The sequence below is a fragment of the Rhyacophila brunnea genome, unplaced genomic scaffold (assembly GCF_057557595.1).
Source record: "Rhyacophila brunnea isolate RB1 unplaced genomic scaffold, BYU_Rbru_1.0 scaffold_5, whole genome shotgun sequence".
Lineage (NCBI taxonomy): Eukaryota > Metazoa > Arthropoda > Insecta > Trichoptera > Rhyacophilidae > Rhyacophila > Rhyacophila brunnea.
Window position 1 is genome coordinate 1565860 of NW_028233170.1, and position 21908 is coordinate 1587767.

Below are 21908 nucleotides of genomic sequence, written 5' to 3' on the forward strand. Positions count from 1 at the left end.
TCCAACCGTCCAGTCGGATTGGTTTGGTTTAATTTGGTTTGAAATACTAGAACATACTTAATAATTTTTCTCAAGTTTATGACAGCGATGAATACTATTACAGACTAAGCTAAATTAAGCTGGTGGCGACTTCGTCTACTTCAGTTTTATTTTTATCATGCTGCACGATTTGTGTATTATTATTAGACGCGTTGGCTTTGTAGGTTATCGTGGATCGCACGTGAGATTAATCTTAAGATTAAAATTGTACATATTGTCCACATTAAACAGTAAGTATATTCTGTAGTGTATTATATAAATTGTGTAGTTACCAAAAGATATATGTATCGTCTGATCAACGAAAGTGTCAATTTATTTATAAAGTGGATACAATACCATAACACGAAGCGCCGAGAAAAACAGTGCAATTATGTATCTTCTATCTATATTGTTATACTCAAATAATGCTAAACCAGAAAATGATACAAGTTCGCAATAAAATATACTATTTTTTATTAAAATTTCAATACATTATATTACCCACTCTTTTCTCTATATATAAACTTGGTATTAGTACATTAGTATTAAGTGTTTAAATAAATGAATAATCAAATAATGTTTAAAATCCACACATTCTTGCATGAGCTGTAGAAATTTGACGTTTCTTGTCTTCATAGTATAAGCAATAATAACGGAATATTGTTATCTGCATAATAATGACTTAATAATACTTCATACAAATCATAAAATATCGCATTCCATACAAAAATAAGTCCGGAGATATTTCCCCGTGTGCCAAACATTTTTCATTTTTCATAATATCGCATACGACGTTCTGTTATTTACTATTGCACTCGAAAATCTTTTTCGTGCCACATATTTACCATTCCTCCCTCTTGTCCGGAAACTTGTACGTATACAGTTCGCCGTATCACACTTCACCGTGAATTGTTGTATCGGAAATATATGGCCATATATTAAAGACCGCCCAACCTCTTTGGATCATATAGTACTGACATAAAATTCATGTCTAAATAAAACACGATTCTTGTCGATTTACACTTTACAGGAAGCCACCAGCAAACAAATTTTGAAAATAGCCGATAGGTATACTGGATTATTTATTAGGTTAGGTTATCATTCTTGAATTCAAAAATGTTGCCAAAATCAGCTATGAAAATTGAATTAATATTCATATTGAATGACCGTCCAACCTCTTTGGGTCGTATAGTACTGACATAAATTTCATGTCTAAATAAAACATGATTCTTGTCGATTTACACTTTAACAGCAAACAAATTTTAGCAGCAAACAAATTTAAGACATAAATTTCATGTCTAAATAAAACATGATTCTTGTCGATTTACACTTTAACAGCAAACAAACTTTAGCAGCAAACAAATTTTGAAAACAGCCGATATAATGGATTAATTATTAGGTTAGGTTAGGTTTTCATTCTTGATTTATTCATGAATTTTACCAAAACCAGCTATAAAAATTGAATTAATGTTCATATTGAATCTTATAAAATTGGAAACCGTATAGTATACAGTCATCTCTTTCCGATAAGAAAGCTCACGGCAAACTGAGCCACGGTGAAATATTTTGCGTACAATTTACATGTAAACTCCTCACCTAGCATGATACCCTAAAATACTCAATCGTTGTCATATCATCCTGATATTTATATTATATAATATAATATAGTGACATGTATACGAAATCATCTTTAGAACGATCCCAAAATTTGTTTTTCCTTTAGTATCAATTTTAAAGTTTACTAGAAAAAACATAATTTTTCCTCTGAAACCTCTGAAATAGATGTAGTATTAAAATTTTCTAGAAAAAAGTTCGATAGAGGCCACGCTACATGTTTCTCTTATCACTGAGCTATCGGTCTATCTATAATTCAAGTAAATTGTTACTAATAACCACGTTTTAACCGCGATTCTTAAACTTCAAACCAAAAGGAGGCCATCTGCTTTGTAACCAACTAACGTAAATAAATTACATTACTAACTTAATCGTAATAGACGTCCTGTGCCAGCCAAATTTGATGTGGACGGAAAAAAAATTAGGTGGAGAGATTTCAATAAACTCAATGTGTCCCCTAAGTACGCCAATTTTGTTTATTTGCTTTAAATAACATTGACTGTTAAAATTTATTTCAGATGTCGAGTCTATTGAGTTGTTTGATCATATTAACCATCATAAATTGTGGTTTTTCATTAAAATTATTGGACAATAAAAAATATTTTCAACTTAAAGAATTATATACCACTAACAAATTCACGAATAAATATTTCAATGGAACATGGATATCAGGTTGGTGTTTTTTTTTTATATTACTATCACGTTTAATGTGACTGCTTTGCTGTTACACTCAATTTTTTCGCCAGGAGGCTTCAAACCTGTCACATCCTTGAGCACCACTGAATAACAGCATTTGTTCATTGGTTGTCTATTCGTCGAGCGACATATCTAGCCCATTGGAATTATCTGCTAAGTAACCTTTATCACTTCGCGCGCCTTCTTATATTCTATTCGTTTCTTTTGTGGTATTTTTATTATACTTAACATGCACTTTTCCATGTCATATAGTTATTGAATTGCGAGGATGAAGTACAAGGAGTGTAATATTATTATAACAGATCAGGATACTACTCTCAACTGCTTTTATCTATGAAAAATTGCATATTATTATTTACAACTGTATTTTAGGTGGGTCCCTACCTATGCATTCAGTTATAATAATGTCTAATTTCCGATAAACAGAAAGAAACCAGAATATGAAAATTCATTCATTCAATTTATTTATCCTGCAGCAGAATGACAAAATAACTGTGAAAAGTGCATCATAAAAAAAAACACAGGTTTCAATCACAACCTGTATATACAAGCATCGGAAAACCTGCAAGGAAGTCAAGCCTCTAGGCCAGTAACTTGAAGAAACTTGGAGGCGCAGCCCCTAGGGGGCCCTGGAGCTGAAAAACATATAAAATCACAAACGAAACAGCATTTTCATCATTACTGTTAATAAAAAATAAACACAGGTCGTGTCTTTCAACTGAGACTTTAGAGCAAAGCCTGAAAATTAGCATTTCAAACATTGTACCGGATATTGATTTATTATGTAAAAATTTACAATCACATCCCTTTCATTAAATTGTTTTTATATGCTGTAGCTGTAATAAATTTGTAGTTAGTTTTTTTTGCTTTACAAGCTAGTAAGTACTTAAATGAAATGTTCTATCATTTTTAATAAAAATGTACCTATGATAATTAATGGAAAATAAAGTACTGTTGGTCATTAAAGACTAAAATTTTTGGTAATGAAGCTTTCAAGCAAACTTATCCAAATGAATACGTTTTCGAGTCGTTTGACGAACTCATATTAGTATATCTACAAAACTAACCAAATTGACATTAGCCAAGAAGTGAAAGTTTTCATGTTATGATATTTATTTTAGGATCTGAATTTATATATTTCAAAAGCAATGAAGGAGGAGTGTTTATGTATAATTTGAGGAATCAAGAGTCTACATTATTTCTTCACGAAGACGTTGTGAAGAAATTGAATTCGCATGACCTTACTATATCGCCTGACCGAAAGTTTTTACTAGTACGCACGGACCGAATTAGGGTAAGGTATACACTATACATTAGAGGTGGGAAAACTGGTCGATTTTTAAGACTAAGTATACTTACTACCAGTATTAAAAAATACTTAGTGTCGAAACTTGTTCCAAAATACTTACTAGTATTTGAAATATCGGCTATAATAGAATCGTTAAAAATACATCCACTTATTGAAAAGTCCCATTTTCGAGACAGGTATAGCTGGAACTATGGCACTAGTCACTCCTGTTTCAGTAGAAAATACTGAAGCATTAAAAGCACTGGTTTCATTTATCTGTAAAGCATTTTCATTTACAGGTGGAGCTATATTTTGCCTGGCAAATTCAATATGAATAGTTGGGTGCTTGCGCTGTAAAAGTTTCTTCAAATTTGACATTGACTTGTATGAATTTTTTATTTTACAAATATTACAGATGGCATAATTTGTAACTATTTCTTTGGAACGATTCCACACGAAACTTAACCTTTTAGTAGCCATTTTTACACAAATTGTTTATTAAGTATAATATAATTATTATCCATTTATACAATCACGCATACAATTTGAATTCAGTTTATGTTTATAAGTTCCAATTATAACACTAAAAAATCGAAAAACTCCACGTGACAAAACCAGATAAACGCGTAGTCAGTTAGCGTTATCGGAACTCCGCTATTCCGGGACTTGCGACTGGCGTCAACTCGATGTAAATGTCATACTCAACTGAAACTAATTCCGTAGTATTACTAAACATACGCGAGTCGCGACGTCCGAGGTGATGATTTCATACGTAGTAAGACTACGAACTAGCTAGCGGACGGCAAGATCTCATACCATGCGTCGAACTCCGGGACTCGATAAAGTCTCATACTCAATTGAAACTAAAACTCTTAAGACTAAAACTAAGGCAAACTCAATATCATGACCATTTTTGTCCTTCACTATACCAACTTTACAACAGAGGAGAAAGGGAGAACAATGACAGTTGAGTATAATATCACGGCTAGACGTACGTGTATCATGATATCTCGCTCGCGCGCATTTAATATCAATAGCGTTGAAAGTCAACCAATATCACGGAATGACGAGTCACGGCGATGATATCATCGAATGCGTTCGAATTCGAACATCTAATACGTTTCAAGTTTTTTGAAACAAGTTTATTGGGCCACAAATACTTAGTATGGGTAGTTTCATCCGAAACTTAAGTACACAAACTGGTGACAGTATTTCCAACTCACCTCTACTATACATACAGTCTATGTTTTCAGAAAAAGACATGTTAGTGTTGGTATTGTCAAAAATACTCCTGTCTTAATTAAAATTGTTGAATAAGTTTGTTTTTAATCATCTGTGAAAGGTGTTTACACCCATCACTTTTCAATATTACATCAAGAATGTAATAAAATATTGTCACTTAAGAAGATTACATTAACAAAATAATTACAAGATAAAAAGAACTTTTTATATGCCACGTTTTTAATGCTGTTGAATCATATAAACTTGACCATTCTATGTATTAATAAATACTTTTTTTGTACTTGATAGAAATACTGAATAAATATAGAATACTGAAATGTCATTTTGACATTTCATATTGATTTCCATAGTTAAGCACGTATATATTAATATTTTAGTTGCTAAGACCCCCTTAGCAACCAATAAGAGTTTTACTTTTTACGGATTTATTCCGAAATAACTTTCCATACAAAACAGAATTAACTGAAAATGAATTCAATTCTGCTTAAAGATGGCTAAAAGTATTAAAAGAATGCTTTGTCATCGTGTTCTGGTATATTCTAAAAGTTTCAAATGTCTAGCTTGTCGGAAAGTTAGTTAAAAATCGATTGCAAGATTTGGACATACAAGAAAAAACTTGTACTGGACAAACAAGAATACAAGCTAATAAAAACTTGGTAAAATACTCTTTGAAATTTGATTTGAAATTCTTTGAAATTGACATATTATTTACGAGGAGCGTTGCCATTATTTTACATCTCCAATGTACCTTAATCTTAATTTAACCTACTTTCAGATCTTAATCGTTTGTTATTACATTAATATTGCGCTTATGTCGACTTACATAAAAAAAATATTCTCATCGATTACTTTACCATACTAATAAAATAAATAAATAAATAGTCATAAATAACTGTTTTCCCAATTTTATATTAATACATTTTAGAACATACATAATTTTGAAAAACACTTCTGAGAAAATGTATTATAACCAATAGAAAAAATCTTTTTGAAAAAATAAGCCACGTAAGAAAAAGTGAATAAAGGAAATAGAGCAAGTTCTAGTAAGTTACAATATAAAATATTGGAGAAATCCGTGAGAGATTTTTTCTATTGGTTATGTTGGGTCACTAGTGTGGTGTTCGATGTGTAGATTGAGGATGATGATAATAAAGTCTACGATGTAGCAGGGTGAGATTTATTAGCAGCGTATCGGTACAATAGTATATTATACATGATAGTTACGAGCTAAGTACTTGGATTCGAGTAACATCTGTTATTTATACAATAAAAAGTAACACATTAACATAAAAAATTCTGGTACATAATCATATTAGACTAACTATAGAATCAGCATTTTAAATTGAGTAGCGAAATGAAATATTATTTGTTATTACAGTTGTAAGAAAATATGATACTATGAAAAATGATTATTCGGCTAATACACCGTAATGGTATAATGTCCTGTGATATTATTTAATAATAAACCGTCTCTAATTTCGCCAATCGACTTGCTGGTCTAGCTAAGTTGTTTACTGGAAATGGATTCGCTGGGAATATATTACTGCATAGTAATTTGATATCTTAAACAATAGATATTTGATCACTTATTTTTCTGCAGCTACAGTTATAATAATATATTTTCGAAGTGTTTTTCAAAAGTATGCATGTTCAATAATTAGAATGGTACAATCTTAAATCTTGTGAATTATTCGATGAATAAAAGAAATAGTTTGTGTTATTATTTCGTTGTTTTGTGTTTTTGTAAATTATATAATTATTATTTTTCAAACATTTTTTTTAGAATCACCTCAAAGAATTTTCATGGCGGCATGCATTTTATGATATAGAAAATGGGTGAGATAATTTTTTAATTCATTTTTAAAAAGGGTTGTGTGTAATAAGTTTGAAATCTTTAACTTTCGATCAATACGCCATAAACACATTGAAAACTTAAATTTAATATTTTTTACATTAATGCAATTTATATAGGGTAGGCTTATATTCATTCTTATTAAAATTGAAATCTTTGTCTAGCCATTTATACATGACTTACTTATATTATATAGTTGAAAATGGTGAATTTATCCGCATCACCATAGGAAGAAAGAAATCAGAAAAAATATATATATAATGCGAGGTCTTCGGTCGCTGGTCTATTTAATATTTGATTAATTAGAAGGTCCGATAGTCCATCACTACCTGCTGACACAAAGGAAAAATTGTTCATAGTGGTCGCTACCAATATTTGACTCAAAAAGTTCACAAAACATAGTACACAACGTCTGAAAGTTAACGATAAAATAAATTTTAAGGCAATTTATTGTGATACACTGAGCTTTTACTTCCGGAAAATTAATCTTCTTTGGCGACCGAATTGCAGTGCATCTCTCTATCCTGGACTAGTCGTACCATAATATTATTGAGCCGCAAGGTTGCGTTGCTAAGAGTATTTAATTTTGCTTACGTCTGCCCTATATTTTTTCGACCTGGAATACATCGAAGAAGCGGAATCTCTAGAAGCGGAGTATTGTTGGTACCAAGGCCTGAACAAAAACGATGCATAAGTGCGAGTGAGAAAGTATTCGGTACCCTTATAATCTCTGCGACACGCGCTAGAGTAAGATAAAAGGTTTACAGATATGGGAGATGGTTTGCTACGATGTAGCCGGCAAATCTTAGCTTATTGCATAACTAAGCGTCGATAACCGTGTTGTTAAAATTGCTATTTTTTGTGTAAAGTCAGTGGTAAATATTTTTAGTTAATTAAGTAGAAAAGATGGTTCTGTGTGTTGTATTAAAATATGGTAGCCACTAGCCGTACTGATAAGCAAGAAGATGGTATTACGTTTCATAGGTAAGTTGATACATGTTCGTGATTATTTATTTGTATATTATTATATAGTTTAATATCAGTGACCTAGTGTTTCTTTAAAATAACCTAAAGTATGGATATCTTTACCTAATGGTTGCATTTTCACCGCTTGAAAATACTATATAACGTAAAAAAAATAGAAAATTATATTTTAATTCTGAGCGTCTAGTGCGAGCACTTTGGGCCAGCACTAGCGAAATGGTCTATGGTCTCGAACATTTGTTGAACGTTCGCTCGCCCACAAACCAAACGCACGGCACGCGGCTTCATTTAGCAATGCAACGGGTGGCGTCTAGATGTATCTATAGTCTATAGTTGGTACGCTGTTTTCTTGAATGCTATTGTTTTATTTTATTTTTTAGAATCCTGACCCAATTGGCTGATAATCAACGTATAGGTGTATGCCAATTCCTTCGCAACCACTCATTAATTTACAATTTCGAAAATAATGTGTACTATATTGAAGACGTCACGAGCAACGTTGAACCTCTGGCTCTCACAACGGATGGTGTCCCTGGGTTAATTTATAATGGAATGCCTGATTACACATACAAGGGTATGAACGTCATAATTATTATATATATTAATTTATTAAAAAAAAATATTTATTTATATATTAAAACTATTTATTTATTATTAAAAAATATTATATTTAATTCTTCTTCTACCATGTCCGATCCTAATAGGATCACATGGGCCTCCACAGAGCGGAGGTTTGTATTAATAGTTTTTGTTTTTACGAGAAATGGATGTCAGCCACTTGCTCGACCTAGTAGGTGCATTCTCTGACTCATACACAAATTGAAAAACAATAATATGACGTGTACTTGTCAGACCCAGGATTTGAACTTGGGACCCACGACGCTATAGGGCGATGCTTAAGCCGCGCGTGGGTGTTTAACACATTTAAATAACATGCTAATTATATTTAATTATAAATAATATTTAGAATGTCACATTCTAAATATTAAACATACATATTTTCAAATCATCACTCACTCGCTCACTAGAAAAAATCTCGTTTTGAAAAAAGCAAGCAAGTTTAAGTCTTCTTCTTCTTCGGCCATATCCGCCCCTTAGTTGGAGTATAAGGACACCACGCCGCGCCTCCAGGAATCCCTGTCACTCGCCAGTCTTTTTGCTTCGTTCCAAGTCTAACCAGCATCAACATATTCCCATTCGGATAGCGAGCTCTCACTGAAAAATACCATCTCCCTCGTTGTGTACCCAAAAGTGAGTTTGGGTCGAAATCCCGAAGGCAGGAATCCCGATGGCCGAAATCCCGAATGCTGAAATCCCGAATGGCCGAAATCCCGAAAGCCTAAATCCCGAAAGCCAAAATCCCGAAAGCCGACATACCGAAGGCCGAAATCCCGAATGCCGAAATCCCAAATGCTGAAATCCCGAATGGCCGAAATCCTGAATGGCCGGAATCCCGAAGGCCGAAATCCCGAAAAATAAAAAAAAACAGTAATAAATCTCAACAACTAACAGCTCGAAAGCAAAAATACTACTTTTTATAAAAGAAAATGCAATAAAAATATTATATATTTTAGAGAATATAATTATATTATAGATTTCGGCCATTTCGGTATTTAATGCTATCCATGCTCTCGATATTTTTCCCGTCGCTAATCAGGTGCTATTATACAAAACGTTGGTTTTGTTCGCGTTGATTTTCAAACCAATGCGAGATCCAACCTGTCGATTGTCTCTTGAAAGACAAGAGACGAGTGCAAGTACGTTATATAAAACAAATAATTGGAGTAATCCATGACGTCTGTTGATAATTAAGGCATTTAATTGATACATACCTTAATTTAATATACAGAAACCTATAGCCAACATTATAACGCAATTCGATAAGCACTTTTATATAAGAACTACTAGTTAAAAACCGTCGTAAATAATTAGGATACCTGTAACCTAATTGGTAAAGCACACTGGTGTGAAATGAGCGGTTACAGGTTCAAGTCCTGTGGGGTGTCATATTTTTTTCTAAAAAAGATTTTTTCTAGTCAATGCATGATATGTTTTCAAATTATGTATGTTTAATATTGGATTTGATAAAATAGTATCGTGGAATACATCAGTACGATAGCAACAATAATCTACGTCTTTTCCAACTTACTGTCAATGTTGTGTTAAAATAACTGTTTATGTTTCAGATAAATTTTACAGAATCAAACAAACAGTAACATGGATATCTAAAAATGGGAATTGGCTTGCGATTGCGGCGTTTAATGATTCCCATTTGGACAATGTAACATTCTACACATATGGTCAGCCTAATAACATTAATGATCAATATCCCACAACACGTCACATAAGATACTCTGAGGTAGAAAAAGATTAGTATTTCACAACCCCTCGCTAAAACTTATTTTTACTAGGTTACAAACAATCATAACGGTTATGTCTATCTTGCTCATGGCCTCCACATCCTGAAGCGGGCCCCCAGAACAAAATCTATGGCGGGCCCCCCTACCTGTCGCTAAGGTTAAGGCCAGTGTGATTTTCTACAGTAGTGTTCCTCAAGTGGTTTCCACGCATCCCCAGGGTTAGTGGTATTCAGTGTATTTTGGCGATTTTGAAATAAATCCAGTTGATTTATTGAGTTATTATGAAGCACTGATCGCGACCTACTTTTATGGTAACCATGTAACATGCAACTCTTCGCCATATTGGATAGAAAGCCATTTTGTAATTCATGAAACACACTTAAATTAATTATAAAATGAATTTCTACACGTGAATTATTATATAATTATATCAATCATCTTTTCACATCAAATTATATCACAAACCCACACACTTATTTTAAACAACCCACATATATACATACACCCGTAATGGGTTAACCCCCACTATAATCTGTATTAATCCAGTAGTTTTTGAGTTATAAAAGATGAAGCGGAAAATATAATCAAATTTTATTGTGAGACAAAACAGTGTATGTAATGTTTAACTAAGAAAAAACAGAAACTAGTTTAGTGAAACCAAATGCAATGTTTGCTAATTTAAATTATAAGCAAATCCAGTGGAGAAAAACGAATATTTGACATTGAGTTAATCCCTCTAAACCAAAACCCGCCGCGCACCACACGGTCTTAATCGAGCATATCACGGGATCCTACAGCGGCGTGGCGAAGCAGCTATTTCAATTTTGCCTGGGAATGCCCTGGTAGATAATACCCAAGACTGAGGTTGCTATGCTCAAAGTGACCTCTGACTGAGTTTAAAGAATTTACTCTGATGCAAGGTGCCAGGGAGAGAAAAGCACATGGAAATTACGAAAAGATAATGAATTTAAGGTATATAAAACAAAGAAAATGAAGCTAGTCATACGGAGAGCAAAAATTTATGTGAAGGTGAAGAGATCTTCACGCCCATAGTAAGACGCCGCAATTTTTTAAATGCCATATAATTGGCCTGGGTGCCGGACGAAATCCCGAAGGCCGAAATCCCGAATTCTGAAATCCCGAATGGCCGAAATACCGAAAGCCTCAATCCCGAAAGCCGAAATCCCGAAGGCCGAAATCCCGAATGCCGAAATCCCGAATGCTGAAATCTCGAATGGCCGAAATCCCGAATGGCCGGAATCCCGAAAAACCATTTTTTGTAGAACAAATGGGTTTTTGCCTCTTCTGTAAAAAATCTTAACACTCAATTTTATCAGAATCATTTTAAGAATCATTTTTATTTTTCGGGATTTCAGCCTTCGGGATTTCGACCATTCGGGATTTCAGCCATTCGGGATTTCATCGTTCGGGATTTCGGCTTTCGGGATTTAGGCTTTCGGGATTTCGGCCAATCGGGTTTCAGCATTCGGGATTTCGGCCTTCGGGATTCCGGACTTCGGGATTTCAACCCAAACCCAATTCGCCTTAGTACCCGACCAAACCCGATGGGCTCAACAGCTGATTGGACCGACCTGAGCATCTCCTCCCGTTCGGAGCACATACTCCCATTCCCAGAGGATGTGGTTGGCATCCTGTATTTCCCCTCCACATGGACACGTCGGACGGCTTGCAAGTCCAAGCTCAAAGAGCTTGCCAGCGAACCCACCGTGGCCAGTTACAAATTAACTGGTGTGATGGCGAGTTGGCGGCCGCACAGGTGATGACAACCCTGCCAGCAACTGTGTGGAAGATGCCGTCAAGTAGCGATACCACGTGTTCCCGTGTGCTCTTAAAGCTGAAGTAGGCGTAGTAGGCGATAGCAGTAAATATACGAAGCCTAATAAATGCGGTTCTCGTGTGCGATGAACCGCTAGACGTTGATACAAAGTCATAGGAACTCAAAGGCCAGCTATTCATTTTAGGAACGGTTTGGCCATGGGAATTCTGTGTGCGGACATTCGGGTTTCACAGGCGCACTAGTCCACATAGAAGGCACGGGAGTTGAGAGGTCTAGTGAACCTCACACTGTGTGTAGTGTCTGTCATCTGCGCGTGGCCTACAGTGAAACTAAATATAATGTTTGCTAATTTAAAAATATAAACAAATCAAAAATCGCACACAGTAAATTCTTTCAAATCTACACTACAGACCTGTACCCACAGATGAAGGGGATAAGTGCGAAATGCTAGGAGCCCTGTTCCATAGGATTACCCAAAGTCAAGTCAAAGTGCTAAAAAGTGAATAAAATCAGTAACTAAATAAAATGTGATTATTGTAAATATGTAAACATAGACAAAACGTAGGAAAAAATCTGAAGATGAATTATTTTTTCCAGATTCAGGAACCAAAAAAAAAAGTTCGGGATTTAAATTTGTTATGTAAACCTATATAAACTTAATAAAGACTATTAAATTACTTTTTCAGCCAGGGAAACTACAGCCAAGCGTATCTGTCAAATTTTTAAATCTGGCCGACGCATCCAAACTCGAGTGGGTGACGTTGAAACCGCCTGTGGAATTAGCTTCGAAGGATCATCTTCTCGCAGCAGGCACTTGGGCTTCCGCTCATGAGTTAGCCCTCACCTGGATGAACAGGGTGCAAAATAAATCCATACTAGTTATTTGTGATGTTAACACCGCCAAATGTGAAAATGTAAGACAGGTTTTTGGAAATAATATTATTTTTAGCTTGTACCTATGAAGAATTATGTAGATACCTGCATGAAAATCATATTATTTTATTATTAGTTAGATTTAGTACTATAACTGACAATACTTTAAGTTCGTAGACCAGTTTCGGATGTTTCTTCTTCTTCCCTGAAAGTTGAAATTTCATTCATATCCGATCGTCAAAGCCTTGGATATTTAGGCAATTACTCAGGCTATATGGCCAAGATAAAGCGGTAGTTTACTGCACCAACCCTTCATTGCATTATAAATTTAAATAAATCATCTTTTTAACATCTTCGCTGATGACGGGTGGTTTAATCATCAATTTTGAATAATAATAATGTGTACTGTAATCGATACATTGTGTAATCATAATCGTATAAATTCATTTAATGACCCATGGTTACTACCAGTTTAATCTTCTGACGTATTTTACAACGTTTTTTTTTTAGCTCGTATTCTTATTTGTCCGGTGGTTCTTTGACCGGTACAAATCTTGCAATCGATTATTAACTAACTTCCCGACTAGCTAGACATTTGAAACTTTTAGAATATATCAGAACACGTTGCCAATGCATTTTAATACTTTTAGCGATCTTTAAGTAGAATTGAATTCATTTTAAGTTAATTCTGTTTTGTATGAAAAGATATTTCGACAACATTATTGGTTCCAATGGGTCTGGGTTCCTAGCAACTAAATTATCAGTATATACGTGCGTTCCTATGGAAATCAATATGACATGTTAAAGTGACATTGCAGTATTATTTTTATCAAGTACAATTGTTTTTGATCGTTTAAGCTAGTCAAGTCAAGTTTATATGGTTCAACAGATTATTTAAAAACGTTGTATATAAAAAGTTCTTTTTATCTTGTAATTTTCATATAACAACTCATTCGATATGTGTATTTAGTTATTTAGAGCGCATGTATAGCAAAAAACCCTTGTAAATTGAATTTTAGCATCCCCCGCACAAAGATGTTGATAAGAGAATGAATGATCTGTTTTAAATGTACTTATATGAATGATTAGTTCGTGAAGCTTGATACAAACATGAAACAAAATTTGATATTTATCATCACCCATAAATTACGATCTGATGGATCTTTTATTTTTACATTTGTCCAGTTGTTGCTTTTCCTTCCTCCTGATTCTATATATGTCACCAATCCATCAGACCTCGTAGTCTCTAAAATACACCTGGATAAGACCTTACATCGATTATCAGATACAATAGTACCTATGTCATTTAATAAATTAATATCATGTTCCAGGAAGTATTTCGACACGAAAGACACGGCTGGATAGATGTCAATACGCCCATTTTCTCTCGCACCAAGCCCAAAAATTTCATTTGTATCGTTCCAATACTTCAAAATGATACGTCCAAGGGAGAATTTCTCCATCTTGCAAAATACACTCGAGGAAAGAAAACTCCTGAAGTAATGACGTCTGGTTTGAGAACAGTTATAGCCATTGAAGGATGGAATGATAAGACTGACCTAATGTAGGTTATTGATAAATAATAATAATATGTAATATAATTTAACCAACAGATGAGCGCAACTTGCATAACTGCCGTCCACAGGTCGAAAATAAAGAATTATGGTATTTGGAATCTAACCTCAAACAATTTTTAAGCTTTCTGGAAAATTCACTTGTGGCTTTATAATGTATCATTTTTTCATAACGGTAACATAAAAATTATTCTTAAGTAAATTTTATTTTAAATACAAATTGTAAAAAATTGCGCCAACACCAAAAAAACGATCTCTCATCTTTCCTGACCGCTCATTCATCACTGATGATCATTCTGGTATTTCATACTATTGTATTATGGCGTATGATAAAACACATAATGATATTATTAGGGTATCCTCCACGTAACTTTGCAATTATACCAGTGACAAGATTTGTGTGTATACGCACTCCGTATCAACGTATTAGTAAATTCCAAGCGCCTGATTGGCTGATTTCATGAAATAATTCAAAAAAACCTATTCCAAATTGCAAGGTTTCGTGGAGGGATGTATACTATATTATAATTGCTTAGATACTACACGGGGACATTAGAAGATGCGCCTTGGCAAAAGCACTTGTTCGTCGCAGGGTCCCGCGACGAGTGTATTTCTTGCGACATGACAACTCCGTACGGCGATCTCTGTAATTATGTGGCAGTAACATTTTCACCTGGCGACAAGTATTTTTCACTCACCTGTGATAGCCAAGCACCTCCATATACCTTCATTTACAATGCTAAGGTATTTACATAAATTATAATTAATAAATTATTACTATTGAAAGGTATTTTATGGCGAGGGTGCTAAACCGTATTGATATAAAAATCAACAAAGCTATCCGGCAAAGCGATACAATCTCACCAAAACTATTTAGCATTGAAGACTTATTCAAGCGTTTTGACTAGAATGACAAAGGGGTCCTCATAATTGGAGAGTAGGTGCCTTATTGATCTGCGCTATGCCGATAACATAGTAATAAGACCTCCGAAGTATAATGTATCAAATCTGCTCCCGGCAAGCTGGACTGGAATGCTTTTGACCGCTTTTGAACTTTATGTAAATAGCATAATATGCGTACGAAGCATGGATATCGGACCCTCAGAAACAGGGATATTCAAAAACTTAGCAGTAATATTTTCATCTGGCGATAAGTATTTTACACTCACCTGTGATAGTCAAGCACCTCCATATACTATCATTTATAAAGCTCGGCTAATTAAATTAATGTTATTCTAATAAATTAATAATCAACCTGTGTTTTAATTTTCCTGTAATGGTACGCCTTGACGTGGGCCTCAGCCGCGGAAAATGAACCCACTCTGATCGGCCCTTCGCCTATTTCGTTGTCGCATCTTCTAGCTAGTTTCCATCACTATAAAAATAATTGAGATTCACTAGCTATTTAAGAATAATCATTGAAATATAAAAAATGCATTTCAAGACATTTTTCGCTATATTGAAAAGTGTGATGAATAAAACATAATAACTAAAAACTACTAAGTATAATATTAGCAAGAATAGCTGAGTCGCAAAAAAAAATATCTAATGGAACTGTATACATTTAAAATATCGCTCCACGATAAACCGTTTGGCACACAGGCAGGATGTCATTTCTGTATCACATTCCTTTTACGCGTTTGATTGTAGTTGGTACGCAGTAAAATTCTGAAGGCTTATAATAAAACTCTATGAATGCACTCAAAAAAACATCCAAATGAATATTTATCTCAGAATAAAGGCAATGATAAGAAACTCCAATTTGTTTGAATTTTATAGACAAAGGTCGAGATTTATAACCACTATACAATATGATATTGTGCATTTTTGGTCATACTTTTGCGTCGCTTGTGAATTGTCGATCATTTCACATTTTCAAACAGCAGTCAATTTTACAGACCATAAAACCCGTGATACTCTGGCAAGATAATGCAGTACAACGAAAATCAATTGATGAGTATCATCTTCCACAAATAAAATATCTTCAAGTTCCGTTACCAGGATCTGACGTATTCTTCAAGATATTCTTTCCTCCTCAATTCGATCCTGCAGATACCAACGTCACATATCCGATGGTCGTGCATATATATGCTGCATCTGAAGCTATTGTCACAGAACGCCAAGAATTAAGTAAGCTCTCTTAATTAATTAACATCAACATGACCGTTTTGATATAAAAATTTCATTTCAATATTACAACAAGCAAATATTTATGACTAGTCAATATTTTAACTACATAATAAAATTTGAATAACAACTCATTTATAAAATTTACAATAAAATAAAACAATATTACCACTTGATGGACAAACGAAAATATGAGTCAAAATTAAATAACAAATATAATAAAACAATAAATAATGAACAATCTATAAAGTTATGTTAAATCAATAAGACAATCCCAAACATTCTATATGATACAATAATGGAGGTGACACCAAATTCAATTGTTCATTAAACAAATTAGAATTAGGCAAAAATATATACCTATTAATCTCTAGGATTTTCTGTTTATCCACTTTTTTAGGTTTCTCATTCAAGTGTAGGATTTAAAAAAAATTAATTATATTAAAAGAATGATTACTTAAACATAAATGATTTCCAAAAGAATAAGTTTCATTACCATTTTTGGCACAGGCTAAATGCTCTTTGATTCTAGTGTTAAAAGATCAGTCCTGTTTGCCCAACATATTTGGCATCACAAGAGTCTCGGTTTGGTCGAAAAGGTTTAATCGATTACGATTCTGCTTTAAAAAAATTCCAGATTATGAGATTTTTTGGTCAACGAAGCGCAATTATATCTACGCCAGAATTGAAGGGAGAGGTTCGGAGTTCAAGGGGTCGAAAATCTACTACGGCCCTTATCGTAATTTTGGAACCGTTGAAATAGATGACTTCATCAATGGCACAAGGTAAAGTTTCCGCAATATGTATAGAATATTCTCTAAGAATACATACAAATTCAACCCTACTGTAATTAGTCGATTTTGTCTATATGCGTTAGTTGTCCATAATATACAAAACCACATAATATGCTACGTAATGTACTAATGAATACAATATTGTTATAAACTCATTGATTTGAACAAATGTTTTTTATGAGTCAATTAATTTAAAATATGTACCCACATCATTGGCGAGTTGTCATTGCATTGAGCTGGTTTGTTTGTTTGAGAAACATTTTATAACATTAAAAGTTTCATAATTTTCTTTTTTTTTTTGAGCAGGTATTTATTAGATAATTACCCATGGATTGACAAAAACAATGTTGGTTTATGGGGCTGGAGCTATGGAGGCTACGCGGTTCTACAAGGACTTGTTAGAGATTATTACAATTTTTACAAATGCGGAGTATCTATTTCACCCTTGATTGATCTGCAAGAGTTCAGTAAGACGTCATTATATTATCATATTATATCTTCACTCAAATATTATTTTTTAAATTGCCTCACCCGAATAACAGAATATTCAATACTTAGAAAAATTAAATATATTCAGTAGGAAGGTACCTTCTTACTTCATCATCAAGCAGAAGGGAGTTGCATACCTACTCCAAATTCATCATCCGGAAAGAAATATTCTAGAATGAATATAATGGCCGACAACAAACTATTATTTAGTCACGTATAACATGTATTATGATCTTTCAGTTTCAATGCACATAGAGGCATATATGAGTATGCCAACACCAGAAGACAATTTGAAAGGATACGAAGAGGCAAATCTTCTAAACCACGCCCTAAAATTGCGCGGGAAAAAGTTCGCCATCTTGCATGGAACCGCGGATGAGAATGCGCATTTCGCGAAAACTTTGCGATTCTTCCACGCACTGCAGAAAGCTGGCGTTGACTTCGAGCAAGTGGTAAATCTTTTGACTGATGCAATAAAATATAAATATCTAACCACTGATAATATATACGTCATGCATCAATATATATATATAGGCATATACCTATAACTTCGTCCTTAACTTTTACGGCTTCAAGAATATTTTCATTAAACAAATATGACAACTTATTTTTTAAATAGGTACCTACTTCAGAAACTGTACTTTTGAACACTTATTTTTTAATTTAAACTTTATTACATATTATTTAATTATTCCATAGACACGTCAGACACGCCTTATTTCAAATTTTACCTAAAATTCTCGTACGACAAAAATAAACTAATGATACCTAATTATAATGATAATACGATGATAATATTCATCTAGTTATTTAAGAAAATAAAAATATACGAATAATAAAGACAATGTCAGAGACTTTATATTAGTATTGCAAAATCCGCAAAGGGCCCATTTTATTGCCGGCCAAAATTCTGAGAACCTTTCCACCTGTCGTGTTCCATACTCAGGATCCAAACACACATTGAAAACACCCATGTGAGTTTGACCCTGTCGCGTAGGTCACCCTCAAGTCAAGCAAATTCCACACCGTTGATTTGTCGCGCCGCCTTCTGTGGGCTCTCTACTCAAAATAAAATGAGGCATATTGTGGCTTGCTTAACCAGATTGTCTACTATATTGTATCTAGTGGTTCCACCCAACAAGGTTTCATAACCTATAATGCTGAGATTATGATAAATATTAAATTATTTTTATTTTTTTTTTCATTTATAGATTTACCCTGACGAACCTCACAGTCTTCTGGGATCCCTGCCGCATGTATACCATTTTCTCGATGACTTCTGGATTCGATGCTTTTCTAGTTAAGACATAAATATTGTGTATATTATATACGTATAAATAACTACATTTATTAATATTATTCTCTATTTTACACACAGAATTCATTATACCTACAGTATGTAGTATGAGCTTTATTTTAATAACAATAAATCATGTTGTTGATTATTCTAACTTCGTCCATATATTGCACCTACTCCATACACGTGAAGATACGATTAATATAACAAGAGACAATTATGTATTCTTTTAATTTTATTTATATTATTTGGATTATGTCTTCTATCTTATGCCTGTTTTATTATACTAATTGCAGTGGCGTGAACAAAGGCATTTTGAATACTTTAACTTTAAATTTTTCAAAAACTTCTTTAAACTTTGCATTAAAAAAATAGAATACATCGAAAACATGACAGACTGTAGACTGCCTACCTCAGTAAGGTAATTCATTTGGTCTCGCCAACACGCCGTATTTTAGTATCCACTATCCAGCGTCGTATAAAGAAACGTGCCCTATGCGAAATTTGAGTGCTATTACAGATTAAGCTAAATAAGGCTGGTGGCGACTTCGTCTACTTCAGTTTTATTTTTATCATGCTGCAAGATTTTTATATTATTATTAGACGCGTTAGAATAAATTTGTAGGTTATCTTGGATCGCACGTGAGAGGAATCTTGTGGAATTTAAGATTAAAATTGTCCATCAAATAAAACAGTATGTATAATCCGATGTGTATTAATATAAATTGCGTAGTTACCAAAAGATATATGTATCGTCTGATCAACGAAAGTGCCAATTTATTTCTAAACTAGATACAACAATCCATAACAAGGAGCGCGTTATACTAAAAATATCATCCTTGGAGAAAAATAGTGCAACTATAATTATCTTCCATCTATATTTTTATAGTCAAATAAAGTTAAACCAGAAAATAATACATTTAAACCAATTATTTTTTACTGAAATCTCGAAATATTATAATAGATAGATACTCATTGTTTTCTCTCCATACGAACTGGTAGGTATTAGTTATTTAATATTAAATATTTGAATGAATACATAATTGAATAAATGAATAATCAAAGGTTTAAAGTCCACACGTTCTTGCATGAGCTGTAGAAATTTGACGTTTCTCGTTTTCTTTTTTTAATTGTTATCTGCATAATTTTTAATTGCATATCAAACATTGTTTATTAGGTTAGTTTTGGTTCGGTTTTCATTCTTGAATTCATGAATTTTGCCAAAACCAACGATAAAAATTGAATTAATGTTAATATTGAATCTTATGAAATTTCAAACCGTATAGTATACGGTCAGCTCTTTCCGATAAAAAAGCTCACGGCGAACTGTGCCACGGTGAAATATTTTACGTACAGTTTACATGTAATCTCTTCACCTAGCGTGATAATCTCAAATACCCAATCGTTGTCATATCATCCTGATGCAATATATATTATATAATATAGTATATTGACATATCTACGAACTCATCCTTAGAACGATCCCAAAATTGGTTTTTATTTTAGTATCAACATAATGTTGAAAAACCTCTGACACAGGTTCTGTTCACGATAATTATGGATCAAGTCCAATTTTCATAAAATTAGATTTTTTTATTTCAGTGGCTAGATAAAACAGATTTCTATATTGTGTGTTAATAATATCTCAGTCGTAGCTATACAATTTTCCGCATAAATGGCAATACAAGTATTGATAAGACATCAAATTGAATGTGAATCATGTCCATTTTGACAGTTCCTTCGGTAGTATAAAGAGATTTGCTAATATTAATAAAGCCTGAATATACTTGATGTTTCGATTATTTATTTAAATTTATTCATGTACTATCAAAATATGGTAAGTATATAAAGTGAAAATATTCCTGAATTTTACAAAAGCTGTTTTAACTTTAGATCCAAATATATCAGGTTCCATTTTGATGGACCTGATCCATAATTATTGTGAACCACCCATATATTAATAAAAGATTATAGAAAAAAAAGTTCGATAAAAGTCCCGGCACGCGTTTCTCTCACCACTGAGCTATCGGTCATTCTATAATTCATGCGAATTGTTACTTATGACCACGTTTTTATTGAGATCTTTATAATCAAGTTACGTTAGTAAATAAATTATATTACTAACTTACTCGTCATAGACGTCCAGTGCGAGCCATATTTTACTTTTGATGTTCTTGTACCTACTTGTTTTATGTAAAAGATATTATATTATAGAACTAATTATATTATATAAAATATATTTTTCCAACTAGTAAAATACCACATTAAAAGTTCACATATTTTTGACTTGCGTAACGCCGGGTGTATTTGATAGTTAATTGTATTTCTCTAGTACGAACAGTATGGAAAAATTCACTTTTACAGACAACAAGCTCAAAAAACATATTATAAATTATATATATATATATCTTAAATATTCCATTTTATCCTATTAATAGTTACGATCACGGATGCATCATATTGTACAAAAAAATATATGCTAAGTACCACAGCCTATCTATATTCAACATATATATGCGGTCCGTCATTGATTTAAGCATGGTTTTATTTTCTTCCTTAAACCTCAAATTTTATTAATCTTATTTTAAATCGTACTTTGTTTTTGACAAACTCTATAAAACATCCGGCACCTTAGAGATTGGCATCTTCATAAGAAAGTGATTTTAGGGAAATAAAAAAAAAGAAAATTGAAAGTGTATGGACTTTATTTAAAAGAAAAATCTTTTTTTTTAAACGGAGTGGACGGGGAAAAAATTGAGAGGAGAGATTCCAATAAACCCAATGTATAAGTACGCCAATTTAGTTAATTTGCTTTAAATAACATTGAATATTAAAAATTTATTTCAGATGTCGAGTCTATTGAGTTGTTTGATCATATTAACAATCATAAACTGTGGTTTTT

At 33.1% G+C, this 21908-nt stretch overlaps 1 protein-coding gene across 3 annotated transcripts; it reads left to right on the forward strand.

Moving 5' to 3' along the window:
- Positions 1-184: 184 nt before the first annotated feature.
- On the forward strand, positions 185-19276 carry LOC147065879 (venom dipeptidyl peptidase 4-like). 3 transcript variants are annotated; one of them, XM_085955624.1, is made up of 14 exons: positions 185-269; positions 2151-2304; positions 3450-3622; positions 6642-6694; positions 8075-8268; positions 9881-10053; positions 12539-12766; positions 14057-14289; positions 14836-15043; positions 16198-16429; positions 17064-17211; positions 17527-17687; positions 17950-18161; positions 18921-19276. In XM_085955624.1, exons 2-14 carry the CDS (start codon positions 2151-2153, stop codon positions 19011-19013), a joined length of 2262 nt encoding a protein of 753 aa, XP_085811750.1. In that variant the 5' UTR covers positions 185-269; the 3' UTR covers positions 19014-19276. The 3 variants fall into 3 exon arrangements, with proteins under 3 accessions (XP_085811750.1, XP_085811751.1, XP_085811752.1); XM_085955625.1 differs by lacking the exon at positions 3450-3622; XM_085955626.1 differs by lacking the exons at positions 2151-2304; positions 3450-3622.
- The last annotated feature ends 2632 nt before the right edge of the window (positions 19277-21908 follow it).

Coding starts and splice junctions, on each gene's coding strand:
- LOC147065879 (XM_085955624.1), top strand. CDS start 2,151: ATGTCGAGTCTATTGAGTTGTTTGATCATATTAACCATCATAAATTGT. Junction 2,305..3,449: donor CAATGGAACATGGATATCAG/GTTGGTGTTTTT, acceptor TATTTATTTTAG/GATCTGAATTTATATATTTC. Junction 15,044..16,197: donor CCTTCATTTACAATGCTAAG/GTATTTACATAA, acceptor TCAATTTTACAG/ACCATAAAACCCGTGATACT.